This window comes from Suricata suricatta, chromosome 9 (genome assembly GCF_006229205.1).
Source record: "Suricata suricatta isolate VVHF042 chromosome 9, meerkat_22Aug2017_6uvM2_HiC, whole genome shotgun sequence".
In the NCBI taxonomy this organism is placed as follows: domain Eukaryota; kingdom Metazoa; phylum Chordata; class Mammalia; order Carnivora; family Herpestidae; genus Suricata; species Suricata suricatta.
In genome coordinates, this window is record NC_043708.1 from 38,861,846 (window position 1) to 38,880,406 (window position 18,561).

The 18,561-nt window shown below is 41.6% G+C and overlaps 1 protein-coding gene across 1 annotated transcript in view; it reads left to right on the forward strand.

The window, feature by feature from the left end:
* The first annotated feature begins 6 nt into the window (after window positions 1-6).
* RTN1 (reticulon 1) overlaps window positions 7-18,561 on the forward strand; it is a 227,758-nt gene continuing 209,203 nt past the window's right edge. Inside the window, exon 1 of the mRNA XM_029952041.1 lies at window positions 7-288. Within this exon, the coding sequence (XP_029807901.1) occupies window positions 48-288 (241 nt within the window). The 5' untranslated portion in view covers window positions 7-47. The remainder of the gene's footprint in view (window positions 289-18,561) is intronic.

The following is an 18,561-nucleotide window of genomic DNA, read 5'->3' on the forward strand; positions in this document are numbered from 1 at the left end:
CCTCCGCCCCGCCACTCCGCCGTCGCCGCGTCGGGGGACCGCCAGCCATGGCCGCGCCGCCGGATCCCCAAGACGAGCTGCTGCCGCTGGCAAGCTCCGGGTCCCAGTGGTTCGGGGACCGGGGGGAGGGGGAGAACGAAGCCGTGACGCCGAAAGGGGCCAAGCCGGCGCCGCAGGCGGGGGAGCCCGGCCGGGGGTTGGGCGCTGGGGCCGGGGACGAGGCGCCGCGGGAACTGGACTCGGGCCCCGCCCGGCCGCCTCCCGTTGCCATGGAAACTGCATCCACAGGTAAGGCGGGCGACGGGCGCCGCTGCCCCTCAAATGGCGTCGGGGACCCGGGTCCCGTAGCCAGTCCGCTGCTCCGCAGCTCGGCTCTGCACCTCGCTCGCGCTCTGTACCTGGAGCAGCAACCTCAGCCCCGCTTCGTCGCCACGAGCGACTGTAAATATTGGCGGACTGTAGAAAACAGGAATTTTTTTCCCCCAAATGCTCCGAAGAAGTCAAAATACTACCGACTCTTTTTATGTCATTATCGTTGTTATCTGAGCTTTAAAAATTGTCCTCAGAGGCAGACCGCAGCATCCTGGCTGTTGGCGCGCCCGTGTACAAGTTTCTTCCTTCCGCCAAGGGGTTGGGGGCCGGAGGGGCCTCCGGCCAGTTGCGATGATTTTCTGGGGCGTGTTTGCGCTCCGCGTGCGCGCGGGCTCCCGGGGACGCTGACAACAAAGCGACAGGCAGGCCGGCTGCCGCTACACCGGACTCGGTCCCGGGCGGGGATGTGGCTTTAAGTCTTCCCCTTACCCCTTCCCTCAACACTTCGCCACACCCTACTCCTTCCCAGTACTCCCTCCCGTTTTCCACCTCCCTCTCCCTGCCATGGAAAACAGAAACCCCAAGGTGTGTGTGTTTCATTCTGGAGGGGCAGCGTTGCTAGAGAATTGGGAGTTGTGACTGCCCCCGGCCAGAACCTTTCCTTCCCAACTACCCAGATGCCCCCATTTTGCAGGGAGCATTATTGAAACTTGGAACCCCTAAGAGCCGCCGGTCTGGCTGCAGTGTGAGAGGGCTTGAGTAGTGGTGGTGAGTGGACGGGATGCAGGCATTTAGAAAGTGCCTTGGGCTCTCCCGCTTTCGAGAACCGGAGCGCGCGGGTGCCCAGCTCGGACCACGGCCTTAGAGCATCCCTCCCAAAGAATGCGGGAAGCGAGTTTGGGTAAGGGCTGCCGGCCTTGGTAGCCCTGTGTTTCCAGGCAGGAGATTCGAGAGGGGCCGTGTTGTGTTGTTTTCTGAAAAAAGCTTTGCTGTAGTGGAATGGGAGTTGTGCAGATTTGGACATGTAGCCCTCCAGGATCTGGGGTATTGGGTGCTTCCGGAGGAAGGAAAGGGGGTGGAATTGCCTTGCATGCTTTGGGCAGCTTATTTAGGGGAACCCCTTTCTTAATACACCGTCTCTCTTAAGGGTCATGTGGAGTGCCTTAGGTAATCTTAACTCTAATCTAGTACAAAGAATTGAGCTGAGGAAAGGAGGTTTGGGGAATGCTTTAATTAAAACATCAACATTCTGATGGAAAGAGAAAAAATGGGGTCCGTAATCAGAAAAAAAAGAAAGAAAGAAAACTCCATTTGTCCTATATTAATTATTATATGAGACTGTGGGGGTGGGAAAGATTCAAGACTAAGAAAGACTGCCTTGCCTCTCTTTCAGCTTCATCTAAATGAAAAGAAAACAACTATAATTGCAAAGGAAGATGGAAAAAGATAATAGACAAAGGGACATACCTTTTTTTTGTTGGCTTACCATGATCATTCTTTGTAACTCATAGTTCAGAACCTTTATCCACTGTCATCAAAGTAAATTACTTCTTTATAAATATTGCCCACCTCCCATTAGTGTCACCAAGGTTAGGAAAACCTGGGAAAGGAAGCCAAGTGCCCTGCATTCGGTAACATACTATACACTAAAATGAGTTGCTATATATATGCTTAGGACAACTCCTGTCCTAAGTATGCATTTGCAATTTTTAACATTACTAGAGAAATTTAGGGAAATATTTTGCTTTATTGAATGTGTTGGGGGTTTCTTAGCCTAGTCCATAAATACACTAATAAAATCGAACATGACGATACTAAGCTTGGGTGGGAGGAGAATGAAAGAAGGGGGAAGGAGCTCATACTTTGTGTATTTACATAGAACATTTTTACTTTATTATTACTGCTTGAAGGAATGTCTCATATAGTTGATTAATGTTTTAAATCTTTATGTTTCATATTTCTTATACTTTAAAGACTACTGTAAGAGACCTAGATGCTAGAAATTATGTCTAAATAAACAACTAGATCTTGAAAAATTCAAACAAAATCTGGGCCAGCTTCCTTGTCTGTTATTGTGACAGTGTTAAGTTATAAGCAAAGTCAGTAAGTACATCTTTAACTTTATCAGAGACAGAATCTAGAGGAAGACTATTAAACACACTGATTTACTTTTTTAAAAGAATGGTGTTCTTTGGGACTCAGACTGAGAAGTAACTTAGACTTTGAGCATGATGCACTGTAAACAGATTTTGTTTCTTTTTCAGATCGAATTATAAAGTGTAAGACAGATACTGATATTTTAAAAGCCTTTTTTTTCCCAAAAAACACTACTAATCATGCCATCTGGACAGATAGTCTGTTATTTATTTTTATACATTGATGGTTTAAAGTTCCTAAAGAAATATTTCCAGAAATATTTCTTAGTAATGTCCTGCAATGAATATATGTTTAACATCACTAAAACTGTGCTGTAGTTTCTGGTATTCTCATTGCTTCTGTCCCTTTTGTGGATTAGACATGTTCTTAACAAAAAGTAATTCTTTTAAAGCTATATAATTTTTCATATCTAAAATTGATAATGGGCATGCAAAATGATGTCTATTGCCAAGGGAACATTTAATACACCATGTGTAGGCTACAACATGTTAGAGTTGTTAAATCATGAATCAGTGCCATCATCTAATAACTTTATACAAAGGATGGTAAGAGCAACTGTTTTGTTTTTTCATGATCAGTTATTTTATTCCTGGAAACCATTCAAAAGGAGCATACAATAACAAGGATAGAAGAATGGTCCTTTGTTTAAAGGAAGAATTTAAAATAGAACATTTGAGCAAAATGCAGTGGTAAGAAGTTAACTCCTGGTTGCTTTGGAAATTAACTCACTGACCGCTTCATGCATGCAAGGCAGAGTGAAGAACAGAATGGAGAATGGTCCAGATAAATAAATAGGCTTTTCTTCTGTAATATTGACTTATAGATAAATTGACTTAAATTTCTAGATGATTGGAGAGAGAGAGAGAGAGAGAGAGAGAGAGAGAGAGAGAGAAGCGAGAGAGATTTTTACTTTATTTGGATCAGAGTGCTCATAAATTTCCATTTTTCAAATGCTGAATGTGATACTCTATGGGAAAAACCATAAATTGTCTATCATGATTATTTATATATCCTTGTTTATTCTGTTTAATATAGTAAATTATACGATATACATTACTGATCATCTTCTAAAATTCACACAGAGGCTGGATTGACTGTCTTAACCTGTGGGTGTGTTTGATAGATGTGTGTACATTTTTTATTTGGAGTCATTCCCAGTAATTCCCTTCAGAAGGTGTAAATTTCAGTTTTCTGTTTTCTTTCATCTTTGAGAAAGCTCCAGTTCTGTTGAAATGAAAAGGGATACTAAACTTGCTTTTACAATATTTTACAGAACATATAAGAAGAATAAAAATTTCTTTTAAAATTTTTATTAGCATTGTGTTTCAAATAAAAGAGTTTCTAATGTAACTTATTTCTCTGGACATAGTCTCTGGTTATAATCAATAACAGTTCTGCCAGAAAGTATGGTATATGTCCTTTCATATAGGGAATTCAAATCAGGTTAAATTAAAATTTAGAAACACTTACATACCCTAAAAATATATTGATTATAAATTTTATCAGGGCAGGGTGCCTGGGTGGCTCAGTTGCTTAAGCATCAGACTTTGGCTCAGGTCATAATCTCACAGTTTGTGGGTTCGGCCCTGTGGCAGGCTCTATGCTTACAGCTCAGAGTCTGAAGCCTGTTTTGCATCCTGTGTCTCCCTCTCTCTCCCCACCCCCACTTGCACTCTATTTCTCTCTGTCTCTCAAAAATAAATAAATGTTTTAAAAAAGTATATTATGATAAATTTTATCAAGGCTTCCAGCATAACTTCCTCTTCATGAGCTCACTGTTCCTGGAAACCCATCATGGTCATTGCCCCTCAAATCTTCCATAGGCCTTCTTGCCTCATATCTTTTTTTTCTAGTGTTCATCTACTTCTGATTCTGATTCTACTTTTGATTCTAGTGCTCATCTACTTCTGATTCTGCAGACAAGTTGTGGATTATCTTGCTCATTATACTGTATCCTGAATAGGATAAAGGTCACAAAAAGTTTTTATTATCTGCAAAGTGAGAAACCATTGCGGTTCAATTCAATTTAGGAGACATTTATTGAATGCCTACTTTTTTAAGTGTCGTGGTATCCTAGAATATATGCATCTTTCTGTTTCACGTTAATATTTAGTTTAATGAAGCAGTTGCTTTGGTGTCATTTTTCATTTTCCTTATTCCAAAGTCATTGCTGGAAGCGTGTCTAGAAGGGCATTATGATAATCTAGCCACATGGGCACAAGGGCATGAGTTAGTTTTCTGAGGTCAACACAGGATAAATAAACATGAGCATGACTTGTTCAGACTGCACAACTGTGGGAAAATAAAACCTATGTATCTATGTCTTAATCTATGGGATTGAGATCGAGAGAAGGGAATGTTCTATTTATTTTCTTACTATGGGGGACTTTAAAGCATATTGAGGCACCTCGTTGGCTCAGTGGGTTGAGCCTTGATTTCGGCTCAGTTATGATCCCCCAGTTCATGAGCTTGAGCCCCATTTTGGACTCTGTGCTAGCAGCAAGGAGCCTACTTGGGATTCTCTCTCTCCCTCTTTTTCTGCCCCTCATTCACTTTTGCTCTCACTCTCTTGCTTTCAAAAATAAATATATAAATAAACTTTAAAAAATAAAGTGATACAAATAATTCAGTAAGCATGGAAAGATGGATAAAGTTGGAGAGAGAGAGTGCATTTCTTGCAACTGAGTAGGTGAGGGGAAGTGGATCTAAGGCACGGTGGAGGGTTGATGTTAGATGGACTTAGGGACAGTTTGTGGATATAACTGGCAGAAAGACAGAGGAGGGGGCACAGGTACAGGGATGGGGCTGAGAACAGGTAGGGGTTCTCTTCCGACTGCTTCTGTTTTCAGTGAAATGGGAAGCAAGGTCAAGAGCACATGAAGGCAAGAGTGGAGTTGGAAGTTTGAGGGGAAGAGGAAAAAGTATGAAGTTGTGTAAAACGTCAGAGTGAAAGGACTAGGGGAAGCTGTGAATTCTGAGAAGCCCTCAGGCTCACTTGGAGTTTGTGGTCATGAGCTTGACATGAGACTAGTTACCATACATGTTACCTTTTTTTTTTCCCCTGTCCAGCTGTCTAGGCATTGGTTTGGAGTGGGTGGATGGTTGAACTGGTTTTGTTTTTGAGAAAAAGAGAGGGGCCATGGAGGTGAGCTGTGTGTAAGGTAGCGAGGATACTGATGGGTTATGGAATCCTGGGAGGAGAGGAGGACAGAGGGGATGGCACACAGTGAGAAGACGATATAAGTGGGTTGCATGTGCTGGCAGGGTAGAGGAACAGATGGGACAGGGATTCCTAGTAAGGGAGCTGAAAGGATAAGGGGTGGCACTTTCAGAGTGGGGTTGGAGACAGAGATTAAGGACGGCACAGTTATTGAGTGCAGTAGGAGACCGAGCTGGAATGGAAGACAAGGTCCTTGGAGGAGTGGGGTCCAGAAGAATGGCAAGGACAGAAGTGAAATAATCATCTATGATTACTGAAATCACAAAGAACTATGGCAGAGATTGGAGAGGGGCAGTGAACTCAGTGCTGATATCTTTAGGGCATTGTGGCCTCGGCTTCGGTGCTAGGGTTTTTCAGAGGACAGGGAAGAGCAGTGTCCTGTAAAATTGTAAATGTAAAGTCCTGACTGTAGGTTCTGCAAACTCTGTTTAATATGTACAGAATGTAGGAGATGCAACTTAAAATAGTTCATTGTGGGGGATGGGAACTTTGAGGGTTGTAATTAACTAAATATGAGCTAGTGGTATGGTGAAATTACTAAAATCTCTTATGTAATTCTAGATAGTATTAATAGAAAGTCTTCAGTACACATTAGATGAGGTAATAATTCCTCTAGATTCTGTTCTAGGTAAACTTGGAGTCCTATATTAAACAATGGATACCATGGTTTGAGAGACATTAATGAACTATAGAATAGTGAGAGAAGGGTGCTTAGATTGATTGGTGAGGCTTCTAGAAAAAAATGCCATTTGAGAAACATTTGAAGAAATTAATAATTTTTAGCCATAAGGAATGAGGAATTAAAGGAGATCTGCATGTTCAATTCAAATACTAGAAACACTCTTATGAAGCAGAGATGTGATCCAGGTGGTTTCACAGGGCAAAATTGGAATGGTGGGAAAAGCAGAGAAGCAGATTCCTACTTAGTGAAGGAGAAAGTTCTAATAATTAGAACTACCTGGAAAAGAGATAGATAGCCCGTCAGCTACTGATACTCAAGCAAAAGTGAGGTTGTTGTTTATTGGGGAAAACTTTTTGAAAGGAAGGTATTAGCTATTCCAAGAACTTTATATCTTCCTAAAAGAAAACAATGTGCCTAATAACTACATTGTGGTTGTTAACATGAACATATTTCTCAAAAGCAAACAGCACATTAATGAAACCAGATACAGTCCATCTGAAAAACCATAGTGAACTCCACATTGACTACCAAAAATGCACTTTCCACAAAATTGTGGCCTTCTTGCAATTCTGTTGTTCTCCATTGTCAAGAAAAACTCCAGGGATGCCTGGGTGGCTCAGTCAGTTAAGTACTGGACTTTTAGCTCAGGTCATGATCTCATGGTTAATGGGTTCAAGCCCCATGTTGGGCTCTGTGCTGACAGCTCAGAGCCTGGAGCCTGCTTCAGATCCTGTGTTTCGCTTTCTCTCTGCCCACCCCCCTGCTTGTGCTCTGTCTCTCTCTCAAAAATAAATAAACATTTAAAAAATTTAAGAAAAGGAAAAACTCCATATTATAACATACTTGCTTAAGAATTACACACACACACACACACACACACACACACACACACACACACACGAAGTACACAATTTTATCCATTTGGGGTTATTAACCTAAATGTGAAGCATGATATTTGCAACCATCTCTCTCTTTTTAAAAATTTTTTAATGTTTTATTTATTTTTGAGAGAGAGAGTGTGAGCAGGGGAGGGTCAGAGAGAGAGGGAGACACAGAATCTGAAGCAGGCTCCAGGCTCTGAGCTGGCTGTCAGCACAGAACCTGATGTGGGGCTCGAACCCATGAACTATGAGAACATGACCTGAGGTGAAGCTGGACGCTCAACCGACTGAGCCACCCAGGTGCCCCTGTAACCATCTCTTATTTATTCTTTTTCCTGGCTTATCTTTTTCATTTTTTGCTACCATCTCTAATTCCATAAATATGTAGCATATTCTAAAATATTTTGGGAATTCATTAAATAATCTGTGCTGCTAAAAGCATCATATGAATCTCTCCTTAGTCCTGTGTCTGATTACTTGTGTATTTTTGTTAGATTATTCATTGTAAAATCATGTTGACTGGGTTTCTTAATGAATTACATTTTTAGTAATTTAGTTCTGCATTCTGACTTCCATGTCCAATCCCCAAATGGATATCCTAATTCATCTACTGAATGAGATTATTATAAAGCCAGTAATAGACCAAATTCTTGCTTCTTGAATGTGGGGAATTTGTTTTATATCATATCTTTCAAAATACTTTGAATTTTGTTTTAGGTGTAGCAAATCTATGCACTTTCAAAAAACAGCTCTTGGATAACTAAAAATTAGGGGTGTTCGAGTTATTGTTGATCTAGTTGATGAGCATAAAAATAAAAACCAATGTCGCGTCTGTCTTTGGCATGAATTTTGCAACTGATCCTGAAAAATCAGGACTTCTTAAAATGTGGTCTGAAGATTATCTGCTTCAAGATACAGGAGGTGATCTGTTGACCTCAAACCAGGGAAACAAGCCTGCCAGCTGCATAGTAAAACTCCAAGAAGCACAGACTTATTGGATCCCCTCCTTATGTTCAGCATTTTGTTAGGAGCTGTGAGCTCCCCATTCCCCATTCCTCTGAGCTTACTGTCTAGATGGGAGATAAGACTGACTCACACAAACCAAAGGTGAACAAGTCACAGGACAGCCTGGTGCTTGGATGGATAGTGCGAGTGCTAAGTGCTGTGCAAACTTCATGATTTTATGGGTCTCAGAGTTCCTGGTCTTTGGAAAGAGGGGGGTGTGACGTCCACCTAAATTGTAGACAGAATAGGAATTAGTAGAAGTGAACAGAAAGGCAGTTGGGGTGAGGGGAGAAATATGAGTGATGACCTGGGGATGACCAATGACTAGGCTGGTTTAACCTGACAAGCTGGGTGAGGGGAGACAGATTCTGGGGCGCTTGAAAGCTACTCACGGGACTCTAGACTCCTTGTATATGGATTCTGGGACCTTTGAAGGCTTGTGGGTGGGGCCTGTAATATTATAAAAGTGTGGTAAAGAGGATTAGTTGGACAGTGGCATAGAAGATGAACTTAGTGGGGAAGCCTGGTCCACTGTCAGTGTCACGGCCTTGAATAAATAGCCCTGGGAAGGAAGAGGAAGAAAGATGAGCGACTGCCCAGGAACATTCCACAGGACTTTGTGACTGACAGGATACAGGAGATGAGGAGAGGAACACGTCAACTCTAAAGTTCCATGTTCTATGGCTGGGAGGATGTTGATACTATAGAGATGTAGAAGAACTGGTTAGAGAGGTGAGGGTAATGGATTCATTTTTAGTCAGTGGGGTTTGATAAGTGCCTTGAGTGGAAGTCTCCCTTGGTGCTGAAGATAAAAGAATGGATTTTAGAGATGAAAACTGGATTGTTGATAGAAAGAGAGTTTGAAGAGAAGCCATACAATACATTCAGTTTGCGAAAGAGAGTACATTGTATGGGAAGAACAAAGGGCCAAGAACAGAGCAAGAGCTCTTTGCCTCTTACTAGCTGAGTGGCATTAGGTAAGTTTTTGAACCTCTCTGAGCCTCAGATTCCATACTAGTGTATATGGTACGAGGTGTTTAGAGAGTCTGGCAATCAGATGGTAATTACTCTTATTATTAGAGTATCATGGAAGCCAAGATAGCACGGTATGGAATGAGCTCTGACTGGGAAAAAGGAATCATCTCGGCTTGGCTCTGACACCTAATATCATGTCCATGTGGGCAACTCTGCTTTTCGTTTTAGTTTCTTCATATATAAAATGGGCATGCTACTGTTTCCTGGCTATCTTACAGAGCTGTCATGAAGGTAAAATGAAGTAAAACAGGGAGGTAAATGCAAATTGCAAAGAACTAATTATTTGTAAGGTGCTATTAATAGGAAGCCTGGTCAGCACTGTCAGATGCAGAAGAGAGGTCTAGGAGAACAAAGAAGGAGAAAAAGTCATGTTACCTTAGCCTTAGGCTTTTTAATAGAAAATGCTTGCTGTGCTTACCTGGACTTCTGCCAAGTATCAGCAGGGGATGGCAGGAGAGCAAGGAAGAATGGGGGCAGGGAGAAGTCAGTTCTGGTGAAGCAACATAGGAAGACATGTTGGCCACAGGGAATGCAGTTGGAGTGGTGACCTGCTCCATTTATCATGTCCTAATAAGTGATGTGTGACTGACTAGGGCTAAGGTGTGCCCATGGGGGCCAGCGGGAGTGAGTGCAGGGAGTAGACAGAGGGCAATAAATGTAGGAAGCTGTCTTAGGTATGTGTGGGCGTTGGTCTGGAAGAGGCTGCTTCTCTCACAAAGAGGGTATTAAGTGAAAGCTAGCTCCTGCCACTACTTGTCCCCTCCCCCCAACCTCTTGTCCCCAAGGGCAAGACTAAGTCAGCTGGTCCTGTGGGTTTGTGGGTATCTGCAGTCTAGTCTCATAGCTCTGTAGGTTAAAGTCTTTTATAAATAGACTAATGCTTCTGGGAAGATGGAGCAAATATGTTTCTCTTTATCCCTCCTGCTAAGTAGAACTAAAAACCCTGAGCATTGTGTATATATAATAAACATAAAAAGATTCTGAAAGGTGGAGAGAAGAAGGTAGACTTACTGGGGACCCTGGGACCTGAGGAATGACACAGCAGTGAGTTCTCTGGGTTTTCTTTTTTCCTCACGTAGCTCAGACTGGGTGTGGGAGAAGCCAGCAAGAGGGCAATGCCAATGGGAACAGACAAAAAAGCACCTTCTAGCCAGATGACTAGGAAAGGGATAGTGTAACCAGACAGAAAATGTTTTGACAGTAACTTCTCTGCTCCAGCCAAACACCACAAAGTAAACCGCTGCTTTCAACCCTATCCCATGAGCAAATGCTGCATGGAGAGCCTAGACTTTCACCCATGAGAATCTGTGAGAGGTGCCTCAATAGCCCCACCCAACAATCCCAGTACAGAGGAGACCATGTGGGAGTCCTGGGCTTCTGCCTCCACCCGGCACAGCAAGGCTCTGGACTCACTAGGACTGTCAGCTCATGTGGTGACAGAGGAAGCCTAGATGTGAGGCAGCAGTTTGAACACTGCTCCCCAGGAATGAGACCGAGTGGGGAGCCTAAGCTCTCACCTCCCTATGGCAGCCCCCTTCTTCCCTATTAGTGTGGCATTTAAATAAGATCTAAAGTCTTAAAACACCTCTAATGTCCAGATTTTAATTGAAAATCACTTGTCATACCAGAACCTAGGAAGATCTGAATTTAAATGACAGAGGGATGATCAACACCAAGATGACACATGTCTCAATTATCTGACAAGGATTTTAATTTTTTTAATGTTTATTTATTTTTGAGAGAGAGATAGAGACAGAGTGCAAGTGGGGGAGGGAAAGCAGAGAGAGAGAGGGAGACACAGAATCCGAAGCAGGCTCTAGGCTCCGATCTGTCAGCACAGAGTCTGACGCAGGGCTTGAACTCATGAGCTCCAAGATCATGACCAGAGTTGAAGTCAGACGCCTAACTGACTGAGCCATCCAGATGCCCTATCTGACAAGGATTTTAAAGCAGCCATTGCTGGGAGCTGCGTCGGCCTTGCTGGATGACACAGTCACAGTGAGGAAATGGCAGACGTTTGCACAGCTCCTGTCATGAAGCAAAACTGGTATCTCCTTCTATAATTGGCTCATACTGGGAATGGGACTGCTGTTATTGATTAGGTGTCACAATGTTCCAAATCATACTGATATTTCCCACACAGATACCTCATGGGAAGAAGCATATTTCCACCTCTACAAAGAAGAATTTAGACAAAGCACTGCAGATGTTTGTCGAAAGGCTCTTCTAATGAGCCTTACAAACCCAAGACATAGATAATAAAGGGGGTTAAAGAACACAAGACTTACTATTAACTCTGCCCTGGAGAAAAAGCGCCTAACTTAGAGATAAAAACAAACAGCCAGACATAAGTTACTGTATATACCTTTGCTAATTGGTGCCACAAATACCTTCCCTTACACTGATACTTGTTATGAGGATGAGTAAGAGTAGTTAAAACTTAAACTCATGTACAAAGGCCGGCACATCTAGGGCCCCTATGGTGCCTACATCTTCAATGTCAAATAACAAGGTTTACTTACTAATCAGTGCAAATACTTTCTTCCTTTTGTGAGCCAGACAGAATGACTCCTAGTATACACCTAAATCTTAACGTTATTGATATAAACAAATGTGTTTGATATATGCATCTCACTGAGAACATACTGCTATCTTCTTAGTTGTAAGAACATCCTGCTATCTTTGTAGTTGTAAGATTTACTACTGGCTTAAGCAAATGTGTATGTTACCTGCTTTTCATGGAGAATGTCCTGTTATCCTATTATTTGTAAAAATTAACTACCTCACTGAAATTAGAGTAGTTCTACAAAATGCCTCTGTAAAACATGTTTCTGTACACTTTTTCAAACATTTTATCACTGAGAATTATTTGTAGTAAAAATTCCACTTTTTGATGTCATGTTAACACTTGATCTATAAATAAAGACACAAAAACCGGCAGAGCAGAGATGCCTGCCTGGTGATCAGAAAGAAGCCGAGGCTTTCTCACTCTTTTGCCAACACCGTCCATCCTTTCAGGGGCCACTGGACCTGCTGGAGCTGGACTCTGGCAAGCCATCACAAAAATGCTTCCATAAGCAATGATGGACACACCTGAAGCAAGTAATAAAATGGAAAGTCCCAGTAACAAAATAAAAAGTTTCAGTGAAAAAATAGAAGATATAATGAGGAATCACAGGAAAATCTTAGGACTGAAAAACACTGAAAGAGTTGAAGGAAAAACAACTACAGAAATTCAGTGGATGAGCTAACAGTAGAATGGAGAGGACAGAGGAAAGAATGGGCCAACTTGCAGATGAACAATAGAAATGGCCAACAACAGAGAGAATCGACTGACAATAATAAATAATAAATAATAATAAAATGCTTTTCACTCTACAGCACAGGCATGCTTACTGGGACTTCCTCCTTCTCAGATTTTCCCTGAGTGTTCATGTGAACAGACTACAGTGCAAACAGACTGAGGGTGTGTGCCCCGCACTTGCCAAGTGTGCACCGTCTAAGCTGTGTTGGTCTAGATGTGGGCTTCAGGGAGAATAACCAAATAGTACTGTTTACGTTCTTGAACCATTTTTTACATTTACAGTACTCACTGATTTGTGACCCTCCAGTACTTAGGTAACTAAATATATGCAGATATTAGCTAAAGTATTTATTTAACAAGCACTTATGTAGCACTTACAATGTGGTTCTGAGCTCTTTATATTTAACTGTTATAACAACCCAATGAAGCAGGTATAGTTTTTTATCTCATTTTACAGATGAGTAAATTGAGATAGGGAGAGGTTAAGTGACTCACTCGCCCAAGGTCATGCAGTAAATGGCAGCACCGAGATTTGGCTTGAGAGCCTGTGCTCTTAATTACCCCACCCCTGCCTATTTTAGCCTTTTCTTGTGCAGCATCTATTGTGTGATCTTGGTAGTGAAAGTTGCGTGCTCTTAAGGCATTACCCTCTGAACCAGAGTGAGAAAGAGACTAGGCAAGGGAGACAGTAGCTACAATGTGGAATGATGGCACTTAAGAGTCCATAGGAAACTCAGCTCAAAGAAATAGTTACATTTTTTAAAATTTAATGTTTATGTATTTTTGAGAGATAGACAAAGCATGAGCAGGAAAAGGGCAGAGAGAGGAGACACAGAATCTGAAGCAGACCGCAGGCTCTGATTGTCAGCACAGAGCCTGATGTAGGGCTCAAACTCATGAACCATGAGATCATGACCTGAGCTGAAGTTGGCCACTTAACTGACTGAGCCACCCAGCTGCCCTGACACAGTTACATTTAAAAGTGGAAGTTTGACAGGGACAACCATAAAATGTTGCAATAGAATCCTCAAACTAACTACAAAAACAGTAACAAAAAACCAGAATGGGAGAGTCATGGCAAGACTGCAACACATATAATATAAAGAAAAAAATACAGGGGCTTTAGTTAACTGTGAGTTAACTCTGAGTCAGTGGGGTGAGCCAGCTGCTCTAAAGGTGATGGCTGGTCTCTGTTTAGTGGAAGTATGTGGTGGGGGGTGGAGCGGGTTGGGGGTGATGACCACTTGTGCCACTGGGTAGGGTCCTGAGTGCACTGAGAGTGCCAGGATGGAGGTGGTGGAGATGAAAGTAGAAACCTCGACTCTGGCTGAAAGAACTGAGGATTTGCAGCCTGCACAAGAGAAGATAGGATGGGTTATGACAGCTCTCCACAAACACATGAAGAGCTGTCAAGTGGCATCGGTACTAAATACATCCTGTCTGACTCTGAGGATGGAACTGTGGTCAATCAGAAGTTAAGCTGTGAAATATGAAAATAGTTGGGACTGCCTCATATGGTGATGAGTTTCTTACCACTGGACGTAGGTAAGCATGGTTGAACTGGTCATTTATGTGGCTGAGGGATATAATAGAGAGGATACATTGGATTAGGAAGTTTTTATCTGTTCAAGTTCATAGACCCCTATTAGAGAGTCTGAGAGCTTTGGAATCTCTGCCCAGGAAATTGCTCTTATAAACACCATTTTGCACACAAATTCTGGGATTTTTAAGAGCCTTTTTATGCATGGATGAATTAAATAACTTTCTAACTCTTAGAAATTAATAATTCCAGGTATCCTGGTATAGGTCATTGTTTATACAAGGGCACTAGTTTTACAATTCAGTAAAATCTCATTGAATCATCCATTTATTTAGTCAACAAGTATATATTAAGCACTCTGTGTGTACGAAGTATGTACTAGGTACGAGTAGGTGGCACTTAAATATATACCAGAATATAAAAATAAATGCCGTATAATAACAATATAGCCGGACTATGAGAAAGAGAAGTCTATATTAAAGAAAAAGTCTGCATTCCATAAATGCTGTTTTGTGAGTTTCAGGAAAATGCTGTAACTGAATTTGTGTCTCTCAAAGGGTTACTGAGCCATGCTCTTTCCAAACTGATTATGGGAAGTGGAGAAAGAGCATGTACTTAAGGAGACACCATTCTGGATTCCAGCCTGGCTCTTCCAATAGCCGGTAGCTAGTCTCAACCTCTGTGGGAAGGGCTAAATGGTGGCTCTAGGTAAATCTTTAGTGTTCAGATAAATGAAGTAACATTTGTTCATTTGCTGCTTTTCTATATGCTGTACACTTCTGTGTACACTTCAGTCATTGCTAAAGTTCTGGAACAAGTTTTTTAAAATGTTTTTTTTTAATGTCTTTATTTTATTTTGAGAGACAGAGCAGAGAGCGAGCGGGGGAGGGCCAGAGGGAGAGGGAGGTACAGAATCTGAGCAGGCTCCAGGCTCTGAGCTGTCAGCACAGAGCCTGACACAGGGCTCAAACCCACACACTGTGAGATCATGACCTGAGCCAAAGTCGGATGCTTACCCGACTGAGCCACCCAGGTGCCCCTGGAACTAGTTTTATTTAAAGGCAACATCCCTTTACTGTTATTATCAGGAGATGCTTGGAGATGGGGTAGGAGAAGATGTTACTTCTCTCCCTCTAATATTCCCACCAAACATCTAATGCCACAGTAAGTAAATAAATAAGGAAACAAATAAAATAATATCTGATGTGGACAAGTAAGATGCTCTCAATTTTATGTAAAAAGTACATATAATATTTTAAAAATTCTGTGCTTTTATTTGTGTGGATGCGTTATCAAAGTAAAAAAACAGGGTAATTCCTGCACAGAGGCAGCCTCACAATACATCTTACCAGCCTGTAGTGCCTAAGCACTAGAATATAGGACGTTTTGAAGTGGCCCCTACTATGAGTTTTGTTTAACAAACTTTTAGTATAGATAACACAAGGGTAAGTTGCAACCCAGCATGTTTGCATTACCAGAATTGAACTCATACGAGTTTACTTATTTACTCAAATCCATGGTGTTGGAGAAGTCTTTCTACTTTATTTTTATCAGAAATGTGAAAAAGAATAAACACCTAGTACTGTTTCCTAGAAACTGTGTAATCTTTTAAAGGCCAAGCAGTTTATAATTTGGATGTTTGCATATCAGAAGTCTCAGAAGTAAGTATCAGCTTCAGTTCTATAAATAATGTGGAATAATAAAATTTTTTTAAAGAGAGGTAATATACTTTCTAGAGAAATGAGCCCCAGAAATGCTCCGTCTTGAAGGTAAATGTGTATTAGGCATAGGGAACAGTGTGCAGTGGGCTATCAGGCCTTTTGCAGTTTGGTTTTTTTTTTCCCTTTTTAAGCATCGTACTCTGCACAATACTTATTTAGCCATTATTACATCCAGGAACATTGGTTCTTAAATGAAATCTCTATCAATTTATTAACAAAAAAGTTCTACCCTTCTGTCAGACAGGGGACATTAAGGTCAACCTTTAACTGTATCACTTAACATGCATTGATAGGTTTCCCCTGTGATAGTTTGTGTGAAAATGTCTTTTGGGTATTGAAGTAATATTGATATGCTCCATTGTATAATGAATCTTGTGAAGCATAATTTTCAGTTTATAAAAGGGGAAATTGGTACATTGGTTGAAAGTAAGAGCCCGGAACTTCTTTTCTTCTATGAAGGGCCCTGTCCTGCAGGGAAAAAAGATATCAGCAGATGACTGTGTATGAGTTAAATGGGATATAACTTAGTTGATTGTTTTAATGTTTATTTATTATTTATTTTGAGAGAGAGAGTGGGGAGGGGCAGAGAGAGAGGGAGACAGAGAGTCCCAAGCAGGCTCTGCACTGGCAGCACAGAGCCCGACTTGGAGCTCGATCTCACCAACTGTAAGATCGTGGAACTGAGCTGAAATCAAGAGCAGGACACGGAGCCACCCAGGTGCCCCAATTTAGTTGATTTTCTTTGTCATGTAAGTATTTAGTTCCACAGTCTTGTCTTTAATAATTTAAAATTATAAAAACAATAAATGTTTGTAAAAGAAAAAACTTACTGTCTCACCCTCTTTGCACAATCCTTAGTGCCAACCCTGTATAGTGGTTTGGGGGTTCAATGAAATATTTGTAATCCTTGACACTTAGTAAGGACCTTATAAATTTTTGCCATTCTTATTATTGTTTTTCATTCCCTGTTAATTTGTTTCATTTGCATAATAATCACTTATTTTCCTTAAGTGCATTAGAATGGATGGAAGGCTGATGTCATTTTACAAATGTGGAAGATGAGAAAGACCAAAGCCACATCTCTGACTGGGGTGATGGTGATGGAGGGAGGAAGCTGGATGCTTGGAATGGACACAAATAGACTAAATGGATGGGAAGGTGGGGGGATATATTATATGGATTCGTAAAAAAAAAAAAAAAAAGGAAAGGTGGGGGGAAGAGAGATAGGTAATAAAGCTTTACTAAACACTCTAGAATTGGGGTCTTGGCCTTACTTTCCTCTGCAGTTATAATTTGGATCTTTTTAATTGTTTAGATTAAACCATGACAGAGGTTTTCTAAGTGGGGTGACCTCAGCAGGCCCCTGGGGCTATGAGGGAGAAGCGTGGGGTGTTCTGTGCAGGGCCACCAGCGCATTCTCACCTTCGGGGTGAATGAGATCAAGTAGTGGGGTGAGTCAGGCCTGTGGGCCGAAATGCTCCTTCCACCTGGGGTTTTCCAAAGGATTCGCATTAGCTTTATCTAAATGTAGAAAAAAATAGCTCAGAGATTTCTTTCAGAAATAAAGGATTATTTGTAAGCTTTTCTCCTCTGCAGAACTAGCCCTGAGATTCATAAATGCAGTGGTTTGGATAGCAACATCAGAGAGTTACCTGCGTTTTCTTTACCATGCTCGAGTATAAAGATGTACTCTATACCTTGACTGAGAAATGGGAGTAGTGAAGGAGAAGGGAGGAAGGAGAGCAAGTAAAGAAAGTTAACATTTATTTAGCACATAGTGCTACACAGGCAGCATGTAACACACATTTTATGTATCTTCTTAGATTAGTTCTAGTATCCAGTGGCCTACTGAATGGGTCGCAGACAACCGCACTTTCATTTGGTTCATCTGAATAGCAGTGACCTCTAATATTCATAATTCCCTTTATTTACTTTAAGCCAAGGCCAGAAATTAGACACAGAACAGCAGTCTTCCAGTGAAATCCTGCTGGGCTGATTAGGAGCAGGGACCAGATGTTGAGGTTCAAGTTCTAGCTGGTAACAGGTGTATATTGTCGGGGTGTTTATTTAAACCATATTCTTGGGGCACCTGGGTGGCTCAGTTGGTTAAGTGTCTGACTTCAGCTCAGGTCATTATCTCATGGTCTGTGGGTTTGAGCCCCACATCGGCCTCTGTGATGACAGTTCAGAGCCTGGAGCCTGTTTCAGATTCTGTGTCTCCTCTCTCTCTCTCTGCCCCTCCCCTGCTTGTGCTCTGTCTTTCTTTCCCTCTCAAAAATAAATAAACATTAAATATTTAAAAAACACATTCTTGGGGTACCTGGGGGTGGCTCAGTTGATTAAGCATCTGACTTTGGCTCAGGTAATGGTCTTATGATTTGTGAGTTTGAGCCTTGTATCAGGCTCTATGCTGACAGTTCAGAGCCTGGAGCCTGCTTTGGATTGTGTGTCTCCCTCTCTCTCTGCTCCTCCCCTGCTCACACTCTCTCTCTCTCTCTCTCTCTCTCTCTCTCTCTCAAAAATAAATAAACATTAAACCACATTCTTTTGGGGGGACTTCTGAAATAACCAACTAAGGATTTGGGGTCCTCACTTTCATCAGTGATGATTTACATACAGGGTACTGCTCATATTGCAAGTATATAAATGTTGTTTTTTCTTTGGATGAAAGTCCCTCAAGGTAACTGGGAAGTCTCCAATAGTC